Raw genomic sequence first — 17,483 nt, forward strand, 5'->3', positions numbered from 1 at the left:
ATTTTAATATATCTATATCAAACTTCTTGATCTCTATCTCTCAAAAGTGTATTTCCAGGCCTTCCCACACCCTCCAGATGGTTTCTGGGCCTCCCTTCTCTGGCAGGGAAAGTGCACGCTTCTCAGAGGCCCAGTGGGGGGCCTGCATCACACCTACCCCTGCCTGCCCTTGGGCAGCCACATGATAGAGCCAGAGCCCCTGGTGCGCGGTGAAGGTCTGGAATGAGGTGGCAGCCAACCTGGACTCCAGGCTGAGAATGGCCAGGGGCAGAACTCCTGGTCCCAGCTCTGGGGCAGAAGAGGACGGAACCTGCAGCAGCTGCCCCCCAGGCAGCACAAGCTGTCCCCCGCAGTAAAGTGCCATTTGAAGGGTCCGCCATGGGTGGTGAGAAGAGGGATCAGGCTTGCCACCACAGTAACTGGGGGGCAGGCCTGGGGTGGCCCCCTCTCTCCTGCCTGAGGCCTTCTCATTGGGTTGGAGGGATTCTTATTTAAGGAGTGATTCCCTGACACTCCTGGATGACAAAAATCTCTATCTTTGAGTTACATTACCCCTGAAAGGTAAAAACATTCAAAGCAACTGAACCTCTAATATTTTAAGAAATGTCACATGAAAGAGAGCTGAGGAGAGAGAGCCATTACTGATCAGAACCAGCCACAAAGGGTGGCTGCTGCAGGGGGAGCAGCTAAATTTGGAGCTTTAGGCAGTGAGGGTGGGGAGGAGGAGTGGACAGGCTAGCGTGACCTTTGCAGGCATGCTCTGAAGGCAGCGGGTGGGGTGAGCCCTGGCGCCCAGGGTGCAGGGAGGAGATCAAATGCAGCAGGGCAGTTGGTGGCAGATGTGAGGGACCAGAGCTAAAGGGCTCCTCTCTTGGGGAGAAGAAGCCCCAGGCCTCATCTGCTCTGCAGGGCCCAGGCCAGCTGTCCCCCCAGAATCCCCTGAGCTCCCAGAAGATGAGGTCTGGGTGCTGCTCCTCCCAGAAGCAGCTGGGGATGCCTGTGAGAGGCTGTGGCTTTCAGGCACAAAGTCAAATGGTCTGGAAAACGCACAGGCCACTGCTCAACACAAGAGCAGGGTGTCCTGTGCCTTCCCAAGAGATGCCACTCTCCGTGGGCTGCCGATGCAGGCATGTGCAGCCATCGGAGTCCTTTTTCAGAGCGTTTCTTGATGAATTTTAAGTGATGTCACAGTCCAGCCACAGCCTTGTTGTGGAGCCCACAATTTTGAATGCCCTCAAGTCCCTCCCACTATTGGGCTCCTAAAGGATTAAAGTGCTTTTCGTGTCTTCTACCTAGAAACACTAACAACTCTTGGGGTGAAGCAAAGGCCCCCACAAGAGGAGACGGGCCACTCTTCCCTAATTCAAGGCACCTGTTCCCGCCCGCCAACAGCATGCAGGCTCCAGGCATGTGTGGCAAGAGAACTTTCAGCGGCTCCAGGGCAGAATAGAAATGTGCACGCACCTTGGCTGCACACACACGCCCTAGTGCACAACATCAACAAGCGATCATAGGGGGATGGGGTGGGGGACTCTCATTTTAAAGCCATCCCTCCCGTGGAGCAACCTGTCAGACGGCACTGGGGGCGGTGGCGTGGGTGGAGTCTGGACAGCATTTCTCGTCCTTGGTGCGGGGCTCCGCAGTGGCTCTTCTGAGGGCCAGGCAGGCTGGTGCCTTTTCCAAGTCACTCTCCTCTGAGAGCTTACTTTCACGGCGAATTTTTGGTTGCCGGCTGAGCTGTGGTTTCCCCTTGGAGGCCTGGCTACAGTGGCTGCAGTGGCCGCAGGCACAGGGCCGAAGGCTGCCGTGGGTGTGCTGGTGCTCCAGCAGGACGGAGCTGCTGTGGAAAGCCCTCCCGCAGTCCTGACACTCGCAGGGTCTCTCCTCGCGGTGCACTGCCTGGTGCTTGAAGAGGTTTGATCGCCGGCTGAAGGTCTTCCCACACTCGCTGCACTCGTAGGGCTTCTCACCACTGTGAACCCGCCGGTGCTGGCTGAGGCCCGAGCGCCCCCTGAAGGCCTTCCCACATTCCTTGCACTCGAATGGCTTCTCCCCGCTGTGGATGCGCTGGTGGTGAATGAGCTGGGAGATGCCCTTGAAGGCTTTTGGGCACTGGCTGCACATGTAGGGCTTCTCGCCGCTGTGCGTGCGCTGGTGCTCAATGAGGTTGGAGCTCCTGCTGAAGGCCCTGCCGCACACGTTGCATGCATAGGGCCGCTCGCCGCTATGGATACGCTGGTGCTCAAGGAGGGCGAAGCTGCGCCGGAAGAGTTTTCCACACTCGCCACACTCATAGGGCTTCTCACCGCTGTGGATGATCTGGTGCTTGATGAGGTTGGAGCTGCGTGTGAAAGTCCTTCCGCACTCGCCACACTCATAGGGCTTCTCACCACTGTGGATGCGCTGGTGCTCAAGGAGTGCAAAGCTGCACCGGAAGAGCTTCCCACACTCGCCACACTCATAGGGCTTCTCGCCACTGTGGATGACCCGGTGCTTGATGAGGTTGGAGCTCCGGCTGAAGGATTTTCCACACTGCTGACACAGGAACCGCTTCTCCACACCTTTGGAGCCCTGCTGCCTTAGAACTGAATCCTGCGTACCTCCGTAGCTACTTCTCTGCATCTCTCTTTCCTCACCTGGGCAGCTGCCTTGGCCTTTCTCCCTGGGAAGCTCACCCCTGCCAGAACCTGTCTGTGGACAACAAGCATGTTTCTGTCTGTGCTCAAGTGTTTCCTCTGACCGCCTGGCTACATGGCCCTTGTTGCCACCCTGAAGGTCAGTCCCTGCAAGTTCTTTTGGACAATTTTTCTGCTTTGAAGTTGTTGGCTTGCTCTTCATCCTGTCACCTGTAAAGACAGAGAGCACCGACCAGTATCATCCCCTCCCTGGGTCTCTATTTAGGTTTGTTCTTCACCCTCACTCTCACTCCAAGGCCAAGAAGAGCTGAATCAGGAGTTGAGAATGTGGGAGAAGAGGCAAGATGATCATCAGCAGACAGGAGGGGAAGCGGGAAGGAGGTGTCAACAGGCTGGAAATAGCAGAGCTGATGTGAGACGGGGATTCCATGGCAGATTTAAATCTGCCACAAAAGAGAATGTCCCACCCAAAGCGGCCACGCCACGCTCCATCAGCCACTGCTCTTTACCAATGGCTTAGGCAAGCTGGTAGAGTGCCCCTCACTCACCTGCCTGCATCACTGTGGTGGACCCCATCCTGTGCACACCTGCTATCCAGGGCCCTTCTCCTCGCTCTAGCTGGGAGACCAAGTGAGGCTTGGAGGATGAAAACCCTGTCCATGGGAAGGAAGCAGGTTAGTCTCTCCTGGACTCAGTCCAGCATTAATATCTTCAGGAACAGAGAATGAAGAACTCTCTAGAAAATGCCACTGGGAATGTCCAGAGAAAGGGCAAGAGTCTCTCTAAAGAAGCAAGGGGCTCTGAGTGTACAGGGGCCAGGCACACATGGTGAGTCTTAAGTAGGTGGTGATTTGGCCCAAGAGGATAACGGGCAGGCTTGTGGGAAATGGGGAATCACTGTGGAGACCCTGAAGGACAGGCAGAGGGTTGGAGCAAGGCCCCAGGGAGTATTAAGAAGCAGACAAAGCTGAAGGGCTGCTTGTGTTCTTAAAGCCAAAGCATCCTGTTTCACCATCAAACAGAGCAGATGTCTGCTCCTTATGCCAGACTCCATTGAGGAATCCAGAACTCCCCTGGGAACCCCAGATCTGTCTGGTGAGGGTCAGAAACAATGAAGGGGAAGAAGCTAGTCTCCCTCTGTGGGGTTAGATGATTGAGGTGAAATGGAACAAAGGGATCCCCTGCAACCCCAAACGTAGGGGGCACAGTGGGGGAGCCTGCCCCAGCTCTTTCCTGATTTCTCCAGACTGGAAAGCCAAGTCCTGGGCCTCTATGTCCTGGGCCCACTGTTGCTTGATGCAAGGAACAGATGCTTCTAAACTCTATAACATGAGATGAATGTAAAAGGCAACCTTGGTAAAAAATGAAATAAGTATAAATTAATGCATACAAATATCCAAGGATAATTTGCATCTATCTTTTGGGTAGAAGAGGTTGAGTTAACCCGTGATTTTATATCAAAATAAGTTTGATGGGGGCCCGCGCACTTAAAACACCCACAGGCCCAAACCATTTAGCTAAAAACTGTGCTACTGAGGTAAAAGCTGGGTGTCAAAGGATTACTGACCTGATAGGGAAATGCATTTATTCTTGGACTCACAGTAACCAAGAAGCAAAGAAACTCTGAAATAAACAGTTCGGAGACAGGGTGGGGGCCTGGCTGTGTGCAGGGGTCCTTACCCAGTGACACCAAGTGGCGGTAGTTCTCCAGCATCACTCGCTTGTAGAGCACCCTTTGTCTGAGATCCAGAAGCTTCCATTCTGTCTTGGTGAAGTACACGGACACATCCTCAAAAGATACTGGCACCTAAAACAAGCCATCGCTGTGGCTTCAGGGGAATTCACCCCTGTGGGCCCCAGGATGAGTTGGCAGCAACGAAACATGGCGGGGGTGGGGGGCGGCGGGGCGCGCAGAGAGCTCGGCAAGAGCTGTGAGGAGATGGGGGAGGAGGAGGCAGCAGATGGAGGATATGCCGGGCCGAGGGGCCGCCCACAGTCAGGAAGCCGCACTTACCTTGGGTCTGGCCGTCAGGAGCATGGCTGCCATTGCAGGAGCACAGAGATGCTGGGGGGAGGGGGAGGGTGGAGAGAGTCAGGTGTGAGCTGAGCCCATGTACTGAGTGTGACCCTGTCCAGATAAGGTCCCAATCAGAGCTGCTGGGGGACATGACTTCAGCATATCTTTTGAGGGGACACAATTCAACCCATAACAGGTTCCCGAACCGAGCTCCTGTCCCCTCTCCTCACCAGGCAAGGATTCCATCTCTTGTCTTGCTGGGCTTGCCTAGCCAGGCTTTCAAGGGAGTGTGTTTCTTCTTTCCTTCTTCTCATTTCCTTCCTCTCTCAGCCCTCCTCCCACATGGCCAGCGCCCCAATCCTGACTTTCTAGCCATCCCTGGAAGCCCCACTGCCACCTCCTTACCCCCTGAGGTTCTTAAAGAAAACCTTCAAACACACATACCACCTTTACCTGCAAACAGACGTGCTCTCAAGGAAAGAGAAAGACTAAGCTAGTGGGATGCAAGAGGGAGGGCCCCCCATGGCTGGTGGAGGTGGGGTGCTCTCTGAAGGGGCAGCATTCAGGCTGAGAGCTGTGGGCTGGGGGTGAATAAAGAGAGTAGCAGGCTAAGGGTATGGCCCATACATGGCCCTGAGATGGGCCCTAGCTTGGTAGTCATGGTGCTGAAAACTGGAATGGGGTGGGGGGTGGGAGGGGCAGAAGGTAAGGCTGCCCGGGGCTCACACTAAGGCAGGAAGAGCATGTCACCGACAAAGTGGACAGAACCAGATTTCTCCACATCAGCCCTCCAAGCCAGAAGACAGTAGAGCAAAAGAAAGTTCGCTCCAAGGATGCTATCTCCGCACAACTGGTGGCCACAACTTGGGAGTCGTGGGCGGAGGAGCCGAGGAGCCAGGCAGTGGTGGTGGTTGTGGGGGGGAGTGGGTGTCACAGCCTGTGCCCCAGGAGAGAGGGCAAGGGCATGGGGTCCCCGGATCAAGTTAAATCACCTCAAATTCCCTTATCACCTGTGATGAGCTGTCATTTAACATTGGCCCAGAATAAATAAACAAATGCATGTCTGATGGAGAAGTTTATACTAATCAGAGAGAAAGAATCTCTTAAGGTTGAATGGACACCAAAACCATTAGGTGAAAGGCTGAGGGGGAAGGGTCGGCCACATGATGTCAGAATGTCTTCCCCGTTTACTGCTGGTGACAAGAGAGGAAGCGAACCTAATGGTGGGACAGAAGTGGGACATCCCATTGGTGGGGATGCCCATGGAGGGCTCTTGCCAAAGCTTGACCTGATTTTCGTGCAGCCTTGGGACCCAGCATCCACTTTACAGAGGACCTTGGAGACAGAGGGACCAGTTAAAGGCACCACAAGGGAGCAGCCTGATCCAGAAGGTGGGCTGTTCCCTGGTGTCCTCTGCAAATCAGTGTCATGGGGAAAAGAGGAGGCTGCGTAGGGAGATTGTTCTGGATGAAAAGAGATTTAAGGGGCCAACAGCCAAGTGCAATGGGAGTCCTTGATGAGATGCTGGCACGAACAAAAGAGGAGTCAAAGGCATTGCAGGGAGTGGAGGAGTGAGAGCGGGGCCACTGCTGCCCATGTGTTGAATGGATAGTGGCACTGGGTCCTGGAACAAAATGTCCTTTTCAAGAGACGCACATTGCATCATTTGGGGAGAAAGGGGCATGTGAAGTGACTTTGAAGTATTTCAACAGAAACAAAAGAAAGAGAGAAGGAGAGAGAAGGAAAGAGAGGGAGGGAGGAAGAGAGAGAGAGGGAGTGGGGGGGACAAGTGCTAAGGCAAGCCGGAGCAGGCAGCCACTGCTAATCCTGGGAGGGGTGCCAGGGCTTGGTGAGACTAGTCTCTACTTATCTGTTTGCTTGACAGTGTTCAAACCTAAAAGGAAAAAAAGGCTGGTGGTTCCTCAGCAAGTAAACATAGTTATCATCTGACCTAGCAATTCCACTCCTGGGTGTATGCTTAAAAGAGTTGAAAACAGGTGTTCTCACAAAAATTCGTCCACCGGTGTGAATTAACTGCAGCACAATTCACAATCGCCAAAAGGTGGAAACAACCCAAACATCCATCCATGGTCTAGACACACGATGGAATATTATTTGGCCACAAAGAGAGATGAGATACTGATCCATGCTACCACGTGGAGGAACCTGGTGTCAGGATGCTAAGTGAGAAAACCCAGACATGGACACAAAAGGCCCATACTGCATGATTCTATGTATATGATGTAACATAATATTTCACGAGCTTTTTCAACCTCGCTTTGAAGTTATGACTAAAAACTTTTTCTTTGGCCTTCTCAGGCAGTTTGATAAGCTCCCACCCCACCTACCTCCCATAGCAGGGCCTCTCTCTCTGGGGCCACTAAACCCACGCCCCAACCACTCCTTATTGGGGTCTCACACTCCGGGGCCAGGTACCAGACAACTAGGGACAGCCGCTATGCCCTGTAGCCTGCAAAACCATTGAAACTAGCCACTGCTCAGGGACTCCAAGGACACTAGCTACCCCTACGCAGGGGCGCCTCCCCATGGCAGCCATCCCTCTTTCTGCCTGTCATCTCTCCAGAGTGTCACTGTCCTGTGGCTTGCTATAAAAACCAATCTTTAACTCTTATAAAACATACGACATGTCCAGAGAGTCAGAGAGCAGATCGGTGGGTGCCGGGGGCTGGGACAGGGTGGGGCTGGGTGGGGGTGACTGCTTCCAGAGGACAGGGTTTCTTGTTGGGGTGATAAAAATATTTTGGAAGTCGATAGTGGGGATGGTTGCACAGCGTTGCAAATATACTTAATGCCACTGTCAAGTGATCGTCCTTTTGTCCGCAGGCCAGACACGTTTCATTGGGACACACCATCAGTCACAGGGGGACCTGCACAAGCTAAACGTGTGTGTGGGGGAAGAATACTGATAATAGCAAGGGTTTGAGAGCAGCGTCAAATTGTTTTGAAACATCACAAGCTTATCTTTTCTCTATCACGACTGTACTGCCAGGTCACCCTCCATTTTGAAAAATACAGAAACGCTGAAAGGAAGAAGTGCTACCTCTATAATCTCCCTCCCCAAGACATGCCCGGTGCAAGCCCTCAAGAGAGAAGAACCTTGAGCTCTGACCATGGAGAGAAACACGTCACGGACAGGGTTCACCTGTAGACGGGGACCAACGCTTAAGTTCAGCACCACAAGGAGCAGGGGAGGCGCCAGCCAGTGAGGTGGTCACACACAGCAGAGTCTATCCTTGGACCTAGTGCCCCAACGGCAGCATAATTTCAAACCCTGGAAAGAGACGTGACAAGCTCTGTCCTCACAGACCCTAATGCCCCATGACCCCCGGGTCGTGACAGGGCGACACTCCCAAGTCAGAACGGAAGGAAGGATATGGAAGAAGCTGGAGGAAATGGAGGGCGGCATCACCTGAGACCATTTGACCTAGGTGGGCCTCCAGAGCGGAGGAGAAGCTGAAGGATGATTCTAGGCCCCCGACGCTCAGATTTCCCTGAAATAGGACACCACGCACGCACGCACGCACACAGGTGAGGGTCCCTCAGATAGCAGCACTTGGGGCAAGAAGCTGGGAAGGCCCTGGGAGTCCGGGTCACCGGGTGCCCCCTCCCATGCTGGTCCACCCCACGGAGGGGAGCAGACTCCCAGCCCGCTTGCTGAGCCTGGCCGAAGTAAAGCCGAGTATACGGGGAGGACGCGGTGGGATGGGGAGAGACTGAAATGACGTGGCTCCCAAACGGAGAAGCAGCCAGTGGGCTTCAGTGCTGATGTCTTCCGAAGACCACGAGATGGGGCTATTTCCCCAGAAAAAGAAAACGGAAAACAAAAACAACAACAGGAAAGGCATTCATCAATCCCATGCAGGCCGGATCAGGAATTGGGGCTTTCTCGTCTGCAAGGAGGGACACGCGGGGCCACTAGGGTTGAGTTTCTTCCTTCTTGCTGGAACTTCCTCTGGGGTTTGGTAACTCAAGACCCCAACTGCCTCTTCTCAGCCCCGGGCAGCCTTCCCCGAGACCCACGTCACCTGCAACCCACCTGGTGGAAAGGCTGGAGGCCCCAGGGCCTGGGAAGCCCAGCCTCAGCCTGGAGCCAGGATCCAGTCTGGGGGCTGCCCGACGTCAGCCCAGGGCCATTCGTGCGGCCCAGCCCAGCAAAGCCCTCTGAAGAGCAACTCTGCGACCCACGTCTCCAGGCCCTACCCTTCCAGGGGCAGAAGCTGACCTGGACAGAAAGAGGCCACCTGCTCGCAGCCCTTCCTGGGGTGCCCGTCTCCCTCACCAAGGTCCCTCCTGACCTTGACCTCTTCTGCTCTCCCTGCTCCGGCCACGCTGGCCCCCCAGCTCTTCCTGCCCCACAACAGGCCACTCCTGCCTTTGCACTGGCTGTTCCCTCTGCCCTGAGCGCTCTCTCACCTCCTTCAAGTTTTTCAGAAATGTTGCCTTCTAACCACACTACTTAAACCCACAGTCCGACCCCTCAGCTCCCTTCCCCTGCTCTATTTCTCCCCCGCGGCACTTACCACGGGTTAACGTACTCTGTAATTCTTAATTTGAAACCTTTACTGTTTATCCCCTGTGTCCTGCCACGGGGAATCCGACCCCCCAAGCAGGGCTTCACGGTTTTGTTCCCTGAGGATATAGCTGCAGGGCCCCCAGCAGCCTGGCAGCTGCCTGTTGGACGGGAGGGCTGTCACAGCTGGCCCTGCACGACAGCCCCGCACACTTACCCGCTTGGCCAGCTCAGCTCTTGCCCTTGCGGTCCCTCCATCCGGCCTCTGGCTCCCTCTTCTTGTACCTTCTCCCGGCGTGCTCGTCCCGCCAACACCCCACACCACCAAGGGTCGCAAACCCCCAGCCCTGAGAGCCGCAGGGGCACGTCCGGGGACCCTCAGGGCCCTTACCTGCGGACGGTTCGCCGGGTGCCCTGGGGCAGGAATGCCGCGACCCCGCGCAGAGGCGAAATATCCAAACTTACCAGGCGGCTTGGCGTTGGGATGCTCTCCTGCCAGCCCCAGAGTCAGCCGCGAACGGCAGTCATAGGAGAGAAACTGGGAAACACGGGCTGCCTTTCCCCAGCGCCCAGGAAGGGGGCGGCCCCGAGGGCCGGCCGGCAGCTCTCGGCGCTCGCCACCTCCCAGGGCGTCCCTCGCCACCTGCCGAGCCCAGGCCTCTGGGCTGTCCTTCCCTCCTCCCACCGCCCCCGCCCCCGCCCCCGCGCAGGCCCGAGGCCAAGGCCGCCGCCTCCGAGAAGCCCTCCGGGGCAGCTCCCCCGGAAGCGACGAGGCTCCTGGCTGGGTCTAGACCTCGCCTCTGGGCGCCGCTCGGGAGGCGCGTCCTGCGCGGCCGTCCGTCTGTCCAGCGCCGACGAGCGGGGCTGGGGTGGCGGCGGCGTGGGAACGGGGCGCGGGCGGGGGGGGGCATGGAGCATGCGCGGCGCGGCGGGAGGGAGGCCCGGCCCCGCGCCCGCCCCCCCCCCACCCCGCGCGCCCCACGGGGGTTCTGGCCTGGCGCCCTGCGTACCGCGGGGTACTTCCGCTTTCAGTGTGGGCTCCTTCGAGGGCTGGGGTCGCCGTGGTAAGTCCACTGCAGTCCCCCAAGGGGACAGCGGAGGGGCAGTGTTGGCCGCACACCTCCCATGTCTCAGACTCTGGGGCTTTACGTCCATCCATCCATCTGTCCCTCTATCTGGAACGCCCGGGATCCCTGCGGGGCAGTCAGCACCCAGTGGCCCAGCCATGGAACCCCAGTAAGGAAACAGCCCGCTTGAGTTAGGGGTGCAAAGATAAGAAAGTGGGGGCAGTGAGAGGGGATTTGGGGGAGAGCAGTGTGCAGACAGAAGCAGGATTAGTGAAGAGCTATGGGTCCCTTCATGTGACTGTCAAACCGTGCCACTGGGAGAGCATTAGGGTCTGCATTTTCCCACAGGACTGGGTCTGACAATGATGAGTTCCTCCCAAAGTTACGAATAGGAAAAAGGCCGTCGAAGAAAAGAAACAAGGGAAACACTCGGACTGCATGTTCTGTCCCTCCCGTCCCTGGCTGTTGGGAATTGAGCACGAGGTGGGTACCTTTCCTTACACAACCACAGCTCAGGCATCTTCTCTTCAAATGGCTCTGGGCAGGAAACTGCAGGCCTGCAGTGAGAAGCCCTCCTTATGGTGATGCTTCCAGGACAGCAGCTGCCTGCCGCTGGCTTATGGGGAAAGCTGGGAACCCCACTCAGGTTGCTTCTGGCCTTGGGGAGCAGGGTTCCCAGGGGGCCAAATGCAGCACAGCTTCAGGGGCCCTTCCCTGCAGCAGAGGCAGGGAGATCCCCTGTGGCTCTTGGTTGTAGGCCTTGATGCCCAATATTGTCCTCGCACCAGGAGTCTGGCTAGACAGGCCTGGGCCTGGGCTCTAGAGGTAGAAAGGGGTGAATGATAGCCCCTCAAAAGATATGTGCACACCCTAACTCCTGGAACCTGTGAATGTGAGTTTTCTGGGAAAAAGTTCTTTGCAGATGTGATGAAATTAAGAATCTCAACATGAGATCATTCTGGATGATCCAGGTGGGCCCTAAATCCAATGACAGGGTCCTTATAAGAGACAGAAAAGGAGAGACACAGACACAGAGGAGAAGGCACGTGAAGACAAACGCAAGCCAAGGGATGCCTGGAGCCCCCAGAAGCTGGAAGAGGCAAGGAAGTGTCTGCCAGCTGAGGGAAGGGGTCTGGGCCTTTGCCCCCCACATTAGTAATGGGGTGTGGGCTGGGGGTGACCTTGGGTAAGACAGCTCCTGTGGCTTTGGGCAATTGTTAGAGAGCCTTGGCATCCAACCTTCACAGAGGAGGGACTGAGAGCATGAGGCTGGGGGTGGTGGTGGGGTGGGCTCTAGGTGTGGCGTGACTGAGTGCTCTCAGCACGTATCAGGAGATTCATTTCCCTTCTACAAGTTTTTCAGTTTTTTATTTTGAAGAATTTCAAACACATGCCCAGCCTAGAGAGAGTAATATAACGGAAGTCCGCGGCTGGACCAGTCAACTCCGACAGCGATCCACACAGGGCCGTCCTGCTCCGCTCTCCTGCGTCCCCCTCTCCTTATTGTGGCGGGCGGTGGGGGGTAGGAGGTGGGGGAGTGGGGGATGGGGCCTTCTCTGAGAGAGGCGGCTTCACCCGTCTGCTGGACAGTGCCACTCTGCAGCGAGTCCCTGGGATCCCCACGGGGAAGGGGCCTCAAGAAGGTGTCCAGGGAGAAGCCAAGCCTCAGGAGGGAGGGAAGGTCCGAGCCAGTGGTGGGAGGCCAGGCTGTGTGGCTGTGGCTGACTTCCCAGGGGCAGGAAGTGGATACCTCACTCAGGGCCAGCTGCATTGTGGCTGACAAGCTCTGCCGGCCCATCTATGGAGGGAGGTGGCCTGGGGGATGTGTGGAGTCTTGAGTGGTGTCCTCCCAGGCCCAGACACTAACTGGGTGACAGACAGAGCCCAGACTTGATAGTGTGTGAGGTGAACTCGTTCGTGGACAGATGGATGGGTCTAGCTCTTTATCCTCAGGTACCCCTCCCTCTGCAGCCCCGCTGGGAAGGTGGTATAGATGGGTTGGAGCCAATGGTGGAGGACGGGGTTGTCTGAGCTGTGGTCCTGGGAGACCAAGGCCCTGGATGTGCACGGCGGGGATGTGTGTGGCAATCAGTGCTCCAGGTTCCCAGGGCTGCTCCTTGAACCTGCGTGAGGCTCAGAGCACTGAGTGGCTCGTGGGATGGAAGATGTTGTGTCACATGTGGGGCCAGTCCTCATCCCCCTGGGGCCCCTGAGGCTTGATGGGACTCCCATGGAGAGGCCAGTGGGATCATAGTGCCAGGCTTCGGAGCCAGGATGGAGCAAGACCCTCCCCTCAGAGTGGGCCCCTCAACATCTGTGGGCCTGGAGTTCAGCCAGAACTGAAGCTTCTCTGATGGCTGCAGCTGCCACTGTGGCTCCCGTACTTCCCAGAAGGGAGCCACCACTGTCCCTTTGCTGTCCCTCAGTGTGGCCACAACTGTCCCTTTACTCCCCCCCCCCCCATGGACTCCAAGATGCCATGAAGCCCCAGGTTGCACCCAGAACCCAGCCTCTTCCCACCCTCAAGTCTTTGCTCTGGCGTCAGGCTACCCTCTGAGTGCTGGGGAAGATCTGTCAGCAGCAGTGGGGACCATGTGCTTCCTTGACTCTGCCCAGCGAAAGAGAAGCCCTCCTCCTCCAATAGAATGTGAATCCTTCCCTGGCGCCCAACCAGGGCTGCCCCAGGGACGCTATGCACAGCAGGGCTTGGACCAACTGAATCTTCCTCTGGACTTGGGGATGCAGGTTTCCATGCCCCAAGCCGTGTGGGGAAGGGAAAGACACCTGAACAAAAGGGGATCCTCTTAGCAAGGAAGAAGGGGGACTGGCTGTGCAAAGGGCAGCCAGCAGTGACCTGTCTCCAGGCCTTCCTTTGGGTCTGCAGGGGGCTGCTGCCAGGAGGCCCACAAACGGTGGAGGCACACAAACGGTGCAACCCCAGAAGAGCTATCTGGCCTTTCAAGACGTCCTGGTGGAGTGGAGGGTCACCTTCCAGCGGCCCAGGACAGCTGCTCAGCCCCAGGCTGATCCCCAGTCAGGCTGTACCTCGCTCCCCAATGCTCACCCGCACTACTGGTCGTGCTCCCCCATCCCCTGGCCCATGTCTACACTTGGGAGGGCAAGTGGCAGGTGAGGCATGTGTATGTGTGGATTCATCCTTGGGCCATCTGGAGCTTTCCGTGATGTCCTATTTCTGCCCCGAGCCCAAGCCTCCGCTCGGAGCTCCTGCCCCTTATATCCAGCAGCCTTCTTGTCATCTCCACTTGGATGTTTCCAACTCGTATGTCCAACATAGAACTCATGATTTTCTACCCAGGCTGGTGCTTTTCTCAAGTCCTCAGCCACAGTGAATGGAAGCCCCATACACCCATGTCACAGGCCAGAAATCAGGGCCATGTCCCTCACTCACCTTCTGCATCTGATCATCCGCAGTGTTTGGTTAGTTCTCCACATGTTTGAAGTTTGTTTCTTCTGCCCTATTGGCTCAGCTCCATGACACTGCCGCTGCTATTGTTCAGGCCACCACAATCTCGCCAAGCACAACCCCAACTGCCCCTTCATAGACTTTCTACATCCACTCTGTGGTCCTTCCCCCCATAATTCTTCCACAAGGAAGCCAGAAGAAAATGCCTACAAATATAATGTGATCAAATGCACCCCAATGTTCATTGCAGCACTATTTACAATAGCCAGGACATGGAAGCAACCTAAATTTCCACCAACAGACGAATGGATAAAGAAGATGTGGTACATATATACAATGGAATATTACTCAGCCATAAAAAGGAATGAAATTGGGACATTTGTAGAGACATGGATGGACCTAGAGACTGTCATACAGAGTGAAGTGAGTCAGAAAGAGAAAAACAAATATCGTATATTAACACATATATGTGGAATCTAGAAAAATGGTACTGATCAACTGGTTTGCAAGGCAGAAATAGAGACACAGATGGAGAGAACAAACAAATGGATACCAAACGTGGAAAGTGGGGGTGAGTGGGTGGGATGAACTGGGAGAATGGGATTAACATATATATGCTAATATGTATAAAATAGATAATGAATGAGAACATGCTATATAGCACAGAGAACTCCACTTCGTTGTACGGTAGAAACTAACACAACATTGTAAAACAACTATATCCCAATAAAAAATAATAAAAATAAATAAATAAAAAATATAATGTGATCATGTTATACACAGACACACAGACACACACACACACAGACACTGCATTTGCATCTCTGACTTCAAACTTTTCAATGACTTCCTAACTCTTAGGTAGACCAACCCCTTCCTGAGCCCCATGAGGACTACAAAGCCTGTTCCCTAGCTTCAGGGAATGGCTCTCTCTCTCTCTCTCTGCCACCATCCCTCTCTCTCTCTCAGCTCCAGCCACACTGGTCTTCTTTCTGTTTGATACTCACCATGTTCTTTTCAGCCCCAGGACTGGAATTTTACACTTGCATTTCACTCAGCTGATGTGGAGTGCACCTCCCACAAGAGGAGCAGAAGATACCAGGTGTGCAGTCTCCCAAGTTCCCTTGCAGCCAGATGTGGGCACAGGACCGGGACCCATCAATCAGATGTGCCTGCTGCCAGCTGAGCCTGGGGCCAGAGCTGGGAAGAGCGGGGGCCACACAGATCCCAATCAGGTGGGCAGGTGGCGGCAGGGGCAATCAGACCTGTTTCTCAAGAAGCGGTGGCGGCCATGGTTGTCATGGCAGCACCCGAGTCCCACGTGGGTGGTGCAGACCACAGTGTCTGTGCTCAGTGGTGGGAGGGAGGGAGCTGAAGGCGTGCCTTCGCCAGCCCAGCACCGTGGCATGCTTCAGAGCCTCGTTCCTCTCTGCAGAGCCTCCGGGCCTGGCTCTGCAGCCCTGCCCGAATGCCGATGGGACACCCGCCGTCCTTCAGCTAATCCCCTTTGTGCTTCCACTGGCCAGTCTGCTTGTCTTGTGTGCTACTAAGCAACACGATGGAATAGGTTTCTGCAGAGGCCATCTGATCTCCCACTGCATTAAGTGCTCCCTAGCCCAGGCTTAGGGGCAGCACTTGCTCTTGGAACTTGACAGCTCTTTACAGGGCCCTTTATTGGTTCCTCCTACTCCATCCTTCTTTTAACGTTAGTGTTTGTTAATAGTTATGAATATTTAGAGGCTTCATGTTACTTGTTGGAAGATAGATCAATAGAGATGATCCATTCTGAGAAAGTGGGAGGGAAAAAGACTTTTCTAAACAAAGGCAAAGCGAACCAAGAAAACCTCAGCGAGCTCTGGAACAGTATATAGAGATCTAACACGTGTAGTTGGGATCCCAGAAAAGAAGAGGGAGAACAGGGAAGAAAAACTACCGGAAGGAATAATGACTGACCTCTCCAAAATTTGCAGATAGACATAATTTACAAATTCAAGAAGTTCAGTGAACCCCAAGTAGAGTAAGTACAAAGAAAAACCGCATATAGACACATCATGGTCAAACTACTGAAAACAAACAATAAAGAGAACGTCTTGAAAGCAGTCTGAGTTAGATGAAGCACTATATATGGGAGAACATGAATAAGAAAACCTAGAGTTCTCATCAGAAGCAATGAAAACCAGGAGACAGTAGAACATTTTAGAATGCTGAACAACAACAAGAAATAACTTTCAACTCAGGACTCTATCTATATTCAGGGAAAAGATCCTTTAAGAATGAAGGTAGGGACTTCCCTGGTGGCGCAGTGGTTAGGAACCCGCCTGCCAATGCAGGGGAAACGGGTTTGAGCCCTGGTCCAGGAAGATCCCACGTTCTGCGGAGCAACTAAGCCCGTGTGCCGCCACTACGGAGCCTGTGCTCTAGAGTCCACGAGCCACAGCTGCTGAGCCCATGTGCCACAACCACTGAAGCCTGTGTGCCTAGAGCCCATGCTCTGCAACAAGAGAAGCCCGAGCACCCCAACAAGGGTAGCCCCTGCTCTCCGCAACTAGGGAAAGTCCACTCGCAGCAACAAACACCCAACACAGCCAAGAGCTAAATAAATAAATATACAAAAAAGTGAAGGTAAAAGAAGGACCTTTTGAAATAGAGGAAAACTAAGAGAATTCACCAACTGATCTGCACTAAAAGAAATGCTAAAGGAGGTCTTTCCACCTGAAGACATGCTAGTAGAGGGAAAAGTTGATCTTAGGGTAGAGAGGAAGCACACCAGAAATGGTAAATGTGTGGGTAAACTTTTAAACATTAAACAACACTTAGTTGCTCTTAATTTCTTCATTAGACACGTGACTATTTAAAGTAAAAGTTATAACCGTATATTATAGGTTTTATAATCTATGTAGACATAATACACATGGCCACTACAGCATAAAAGATGGGGTAGAGGGGTGATGGATGAATCTATGTGGTAGAAAGGTTCTTACATGTATGTGAAGTGGTGCAATGTTAACCACAACCAGACGGTGAAAAGGATATACAGTAAGTCCCTTACATATGAACCTTCAAGCTGTGAACTTTCAAAGATGCAAACACACGTTCGCACGTCCAATCATGTAAGTTAGTGCACGTGTCTGGCGTACATTGTCATGTGCATGCATCCTCTACAAGTGGCTGTGCTTTTGTGTACTCTGCTGTACAGTACGGTATAAAGTGCAGTAGCACGGTGTCTTTCTTTCAAGCCCAGGATGTCTGGAAGCAAGCGTAAAAGCAGCGGTGATGTAGCTGGTACTGCTAACAAGTGCCAAGCGACAATGATGGAATTGGAGGCCCAGAGAAAGGATGAAGAGAGACAAGAGGAAGAAGAAGTAACCGAAGAACCGAAGAGATTCACGACACAGGAGATGGCAAGGGGATTTTCTGTATTTGAGGAGGCACTGTTAGTTTTTGAGGCACAAGACCCGGATGTAGGATGGTACATGAAGATTGCAGCCGCCATTCAGAAAGCAGTCCGGTGCTACTGTGTCATGACGAGAAAAAAAGAGCTACTGCCCAGACTTCACTGGGTCGTTTTTTCAAGAGAGTAGATGCAATTGAATCCAGCAAGGAGCCAGAACCTGTGCCATCAGTGTCAGGCATGAGTGGAATGGCAGCTTGTCTTCCGTCTCCTATTGCTGATGGTCCTCCAGCTCTACCATCTCCCACCTCCCCTCCCTCCTCCAGTCAGTAACTCTTCTTGCCTGTTCACGTGATGCCAGCCCCTGGATGCCAGCTGTTGTACTCTACTACCGTACTTTTCAAGGTACCGTGCTGT

The 17,483-nt window shown here is 54.2% G+C and overlaps 1 protein-coding gene across 1 annotated transcript; it reads right to left on the reverse strand.

Annotated features, from left to right (window-relative positions):
- Positions 1 to 1,569: 1,569 nt before the first annotated feature.
- Positions 1,570 to 4,698, reverse strand: ZFP92 (ZFP92 zinc finger protein). Its single transcript, XM_057718905.1, has 4 exons — positions 4,651 to 4,698; positions 4,317 to 4,443; positions 3,185 to 3,289; positions 1,570 to 2,846 (listed from the first exon to the last, which is right to left on the reverse strand). The coding sequence occupies exons 1-4, from the start codon at positions 4,681 to 4,683 to the stop codon at positions 1,570 to 1,572; spliced, it is 1,542 nt and encodes a 513-aa protein (XP_057574888.1). The 5' UTR covers positions 4,684 to 4,698.
- Between the last annotated feature and the right edge of the window lie 12,785 nt (positions 4,699 to 17,483).

The sequence above is a fragment of the Hippopotamus amphibius genome, chromosome X (genome assembly GCF_030028045.1).
Source record: "Hippopotamus amphibius kiboko isolate mHipAmp2 chromosome X, mHipAmp2.hap2, whole genome shotgun sequence".
Classification (NCBI taxonomy): Eukaryota; Metazoa; Chordata; class Mammalia; order Artiodactyla; family Hippopotamidae; genus Hippopotamus; species Hippopotamus amphibius.

Bases quoted from the DNA above. Each gene is read 5' to 3' on its own strand.
- ZFP92 (XM_057718905.1), bottom strand. From the start codon at position 4,683: ATGGCAGCCATGCTCCTGACGGCCAGACCCAAG. The intron at 3,290-4,316 runs GTAAGGACCCCT...TCCCATGGACAG, and splicing joins CCGCCACTTGGTGTCACTGG to GGTTTTCATCCTCCAAGCCT. The intron at 2,847-3,184 runs GTGAGTGAGGGG...CTGTCTTTACAG, and splicing joins CACCACAGTGATGCAGGCAG to GTGACAGGATGAAGAGCAAG.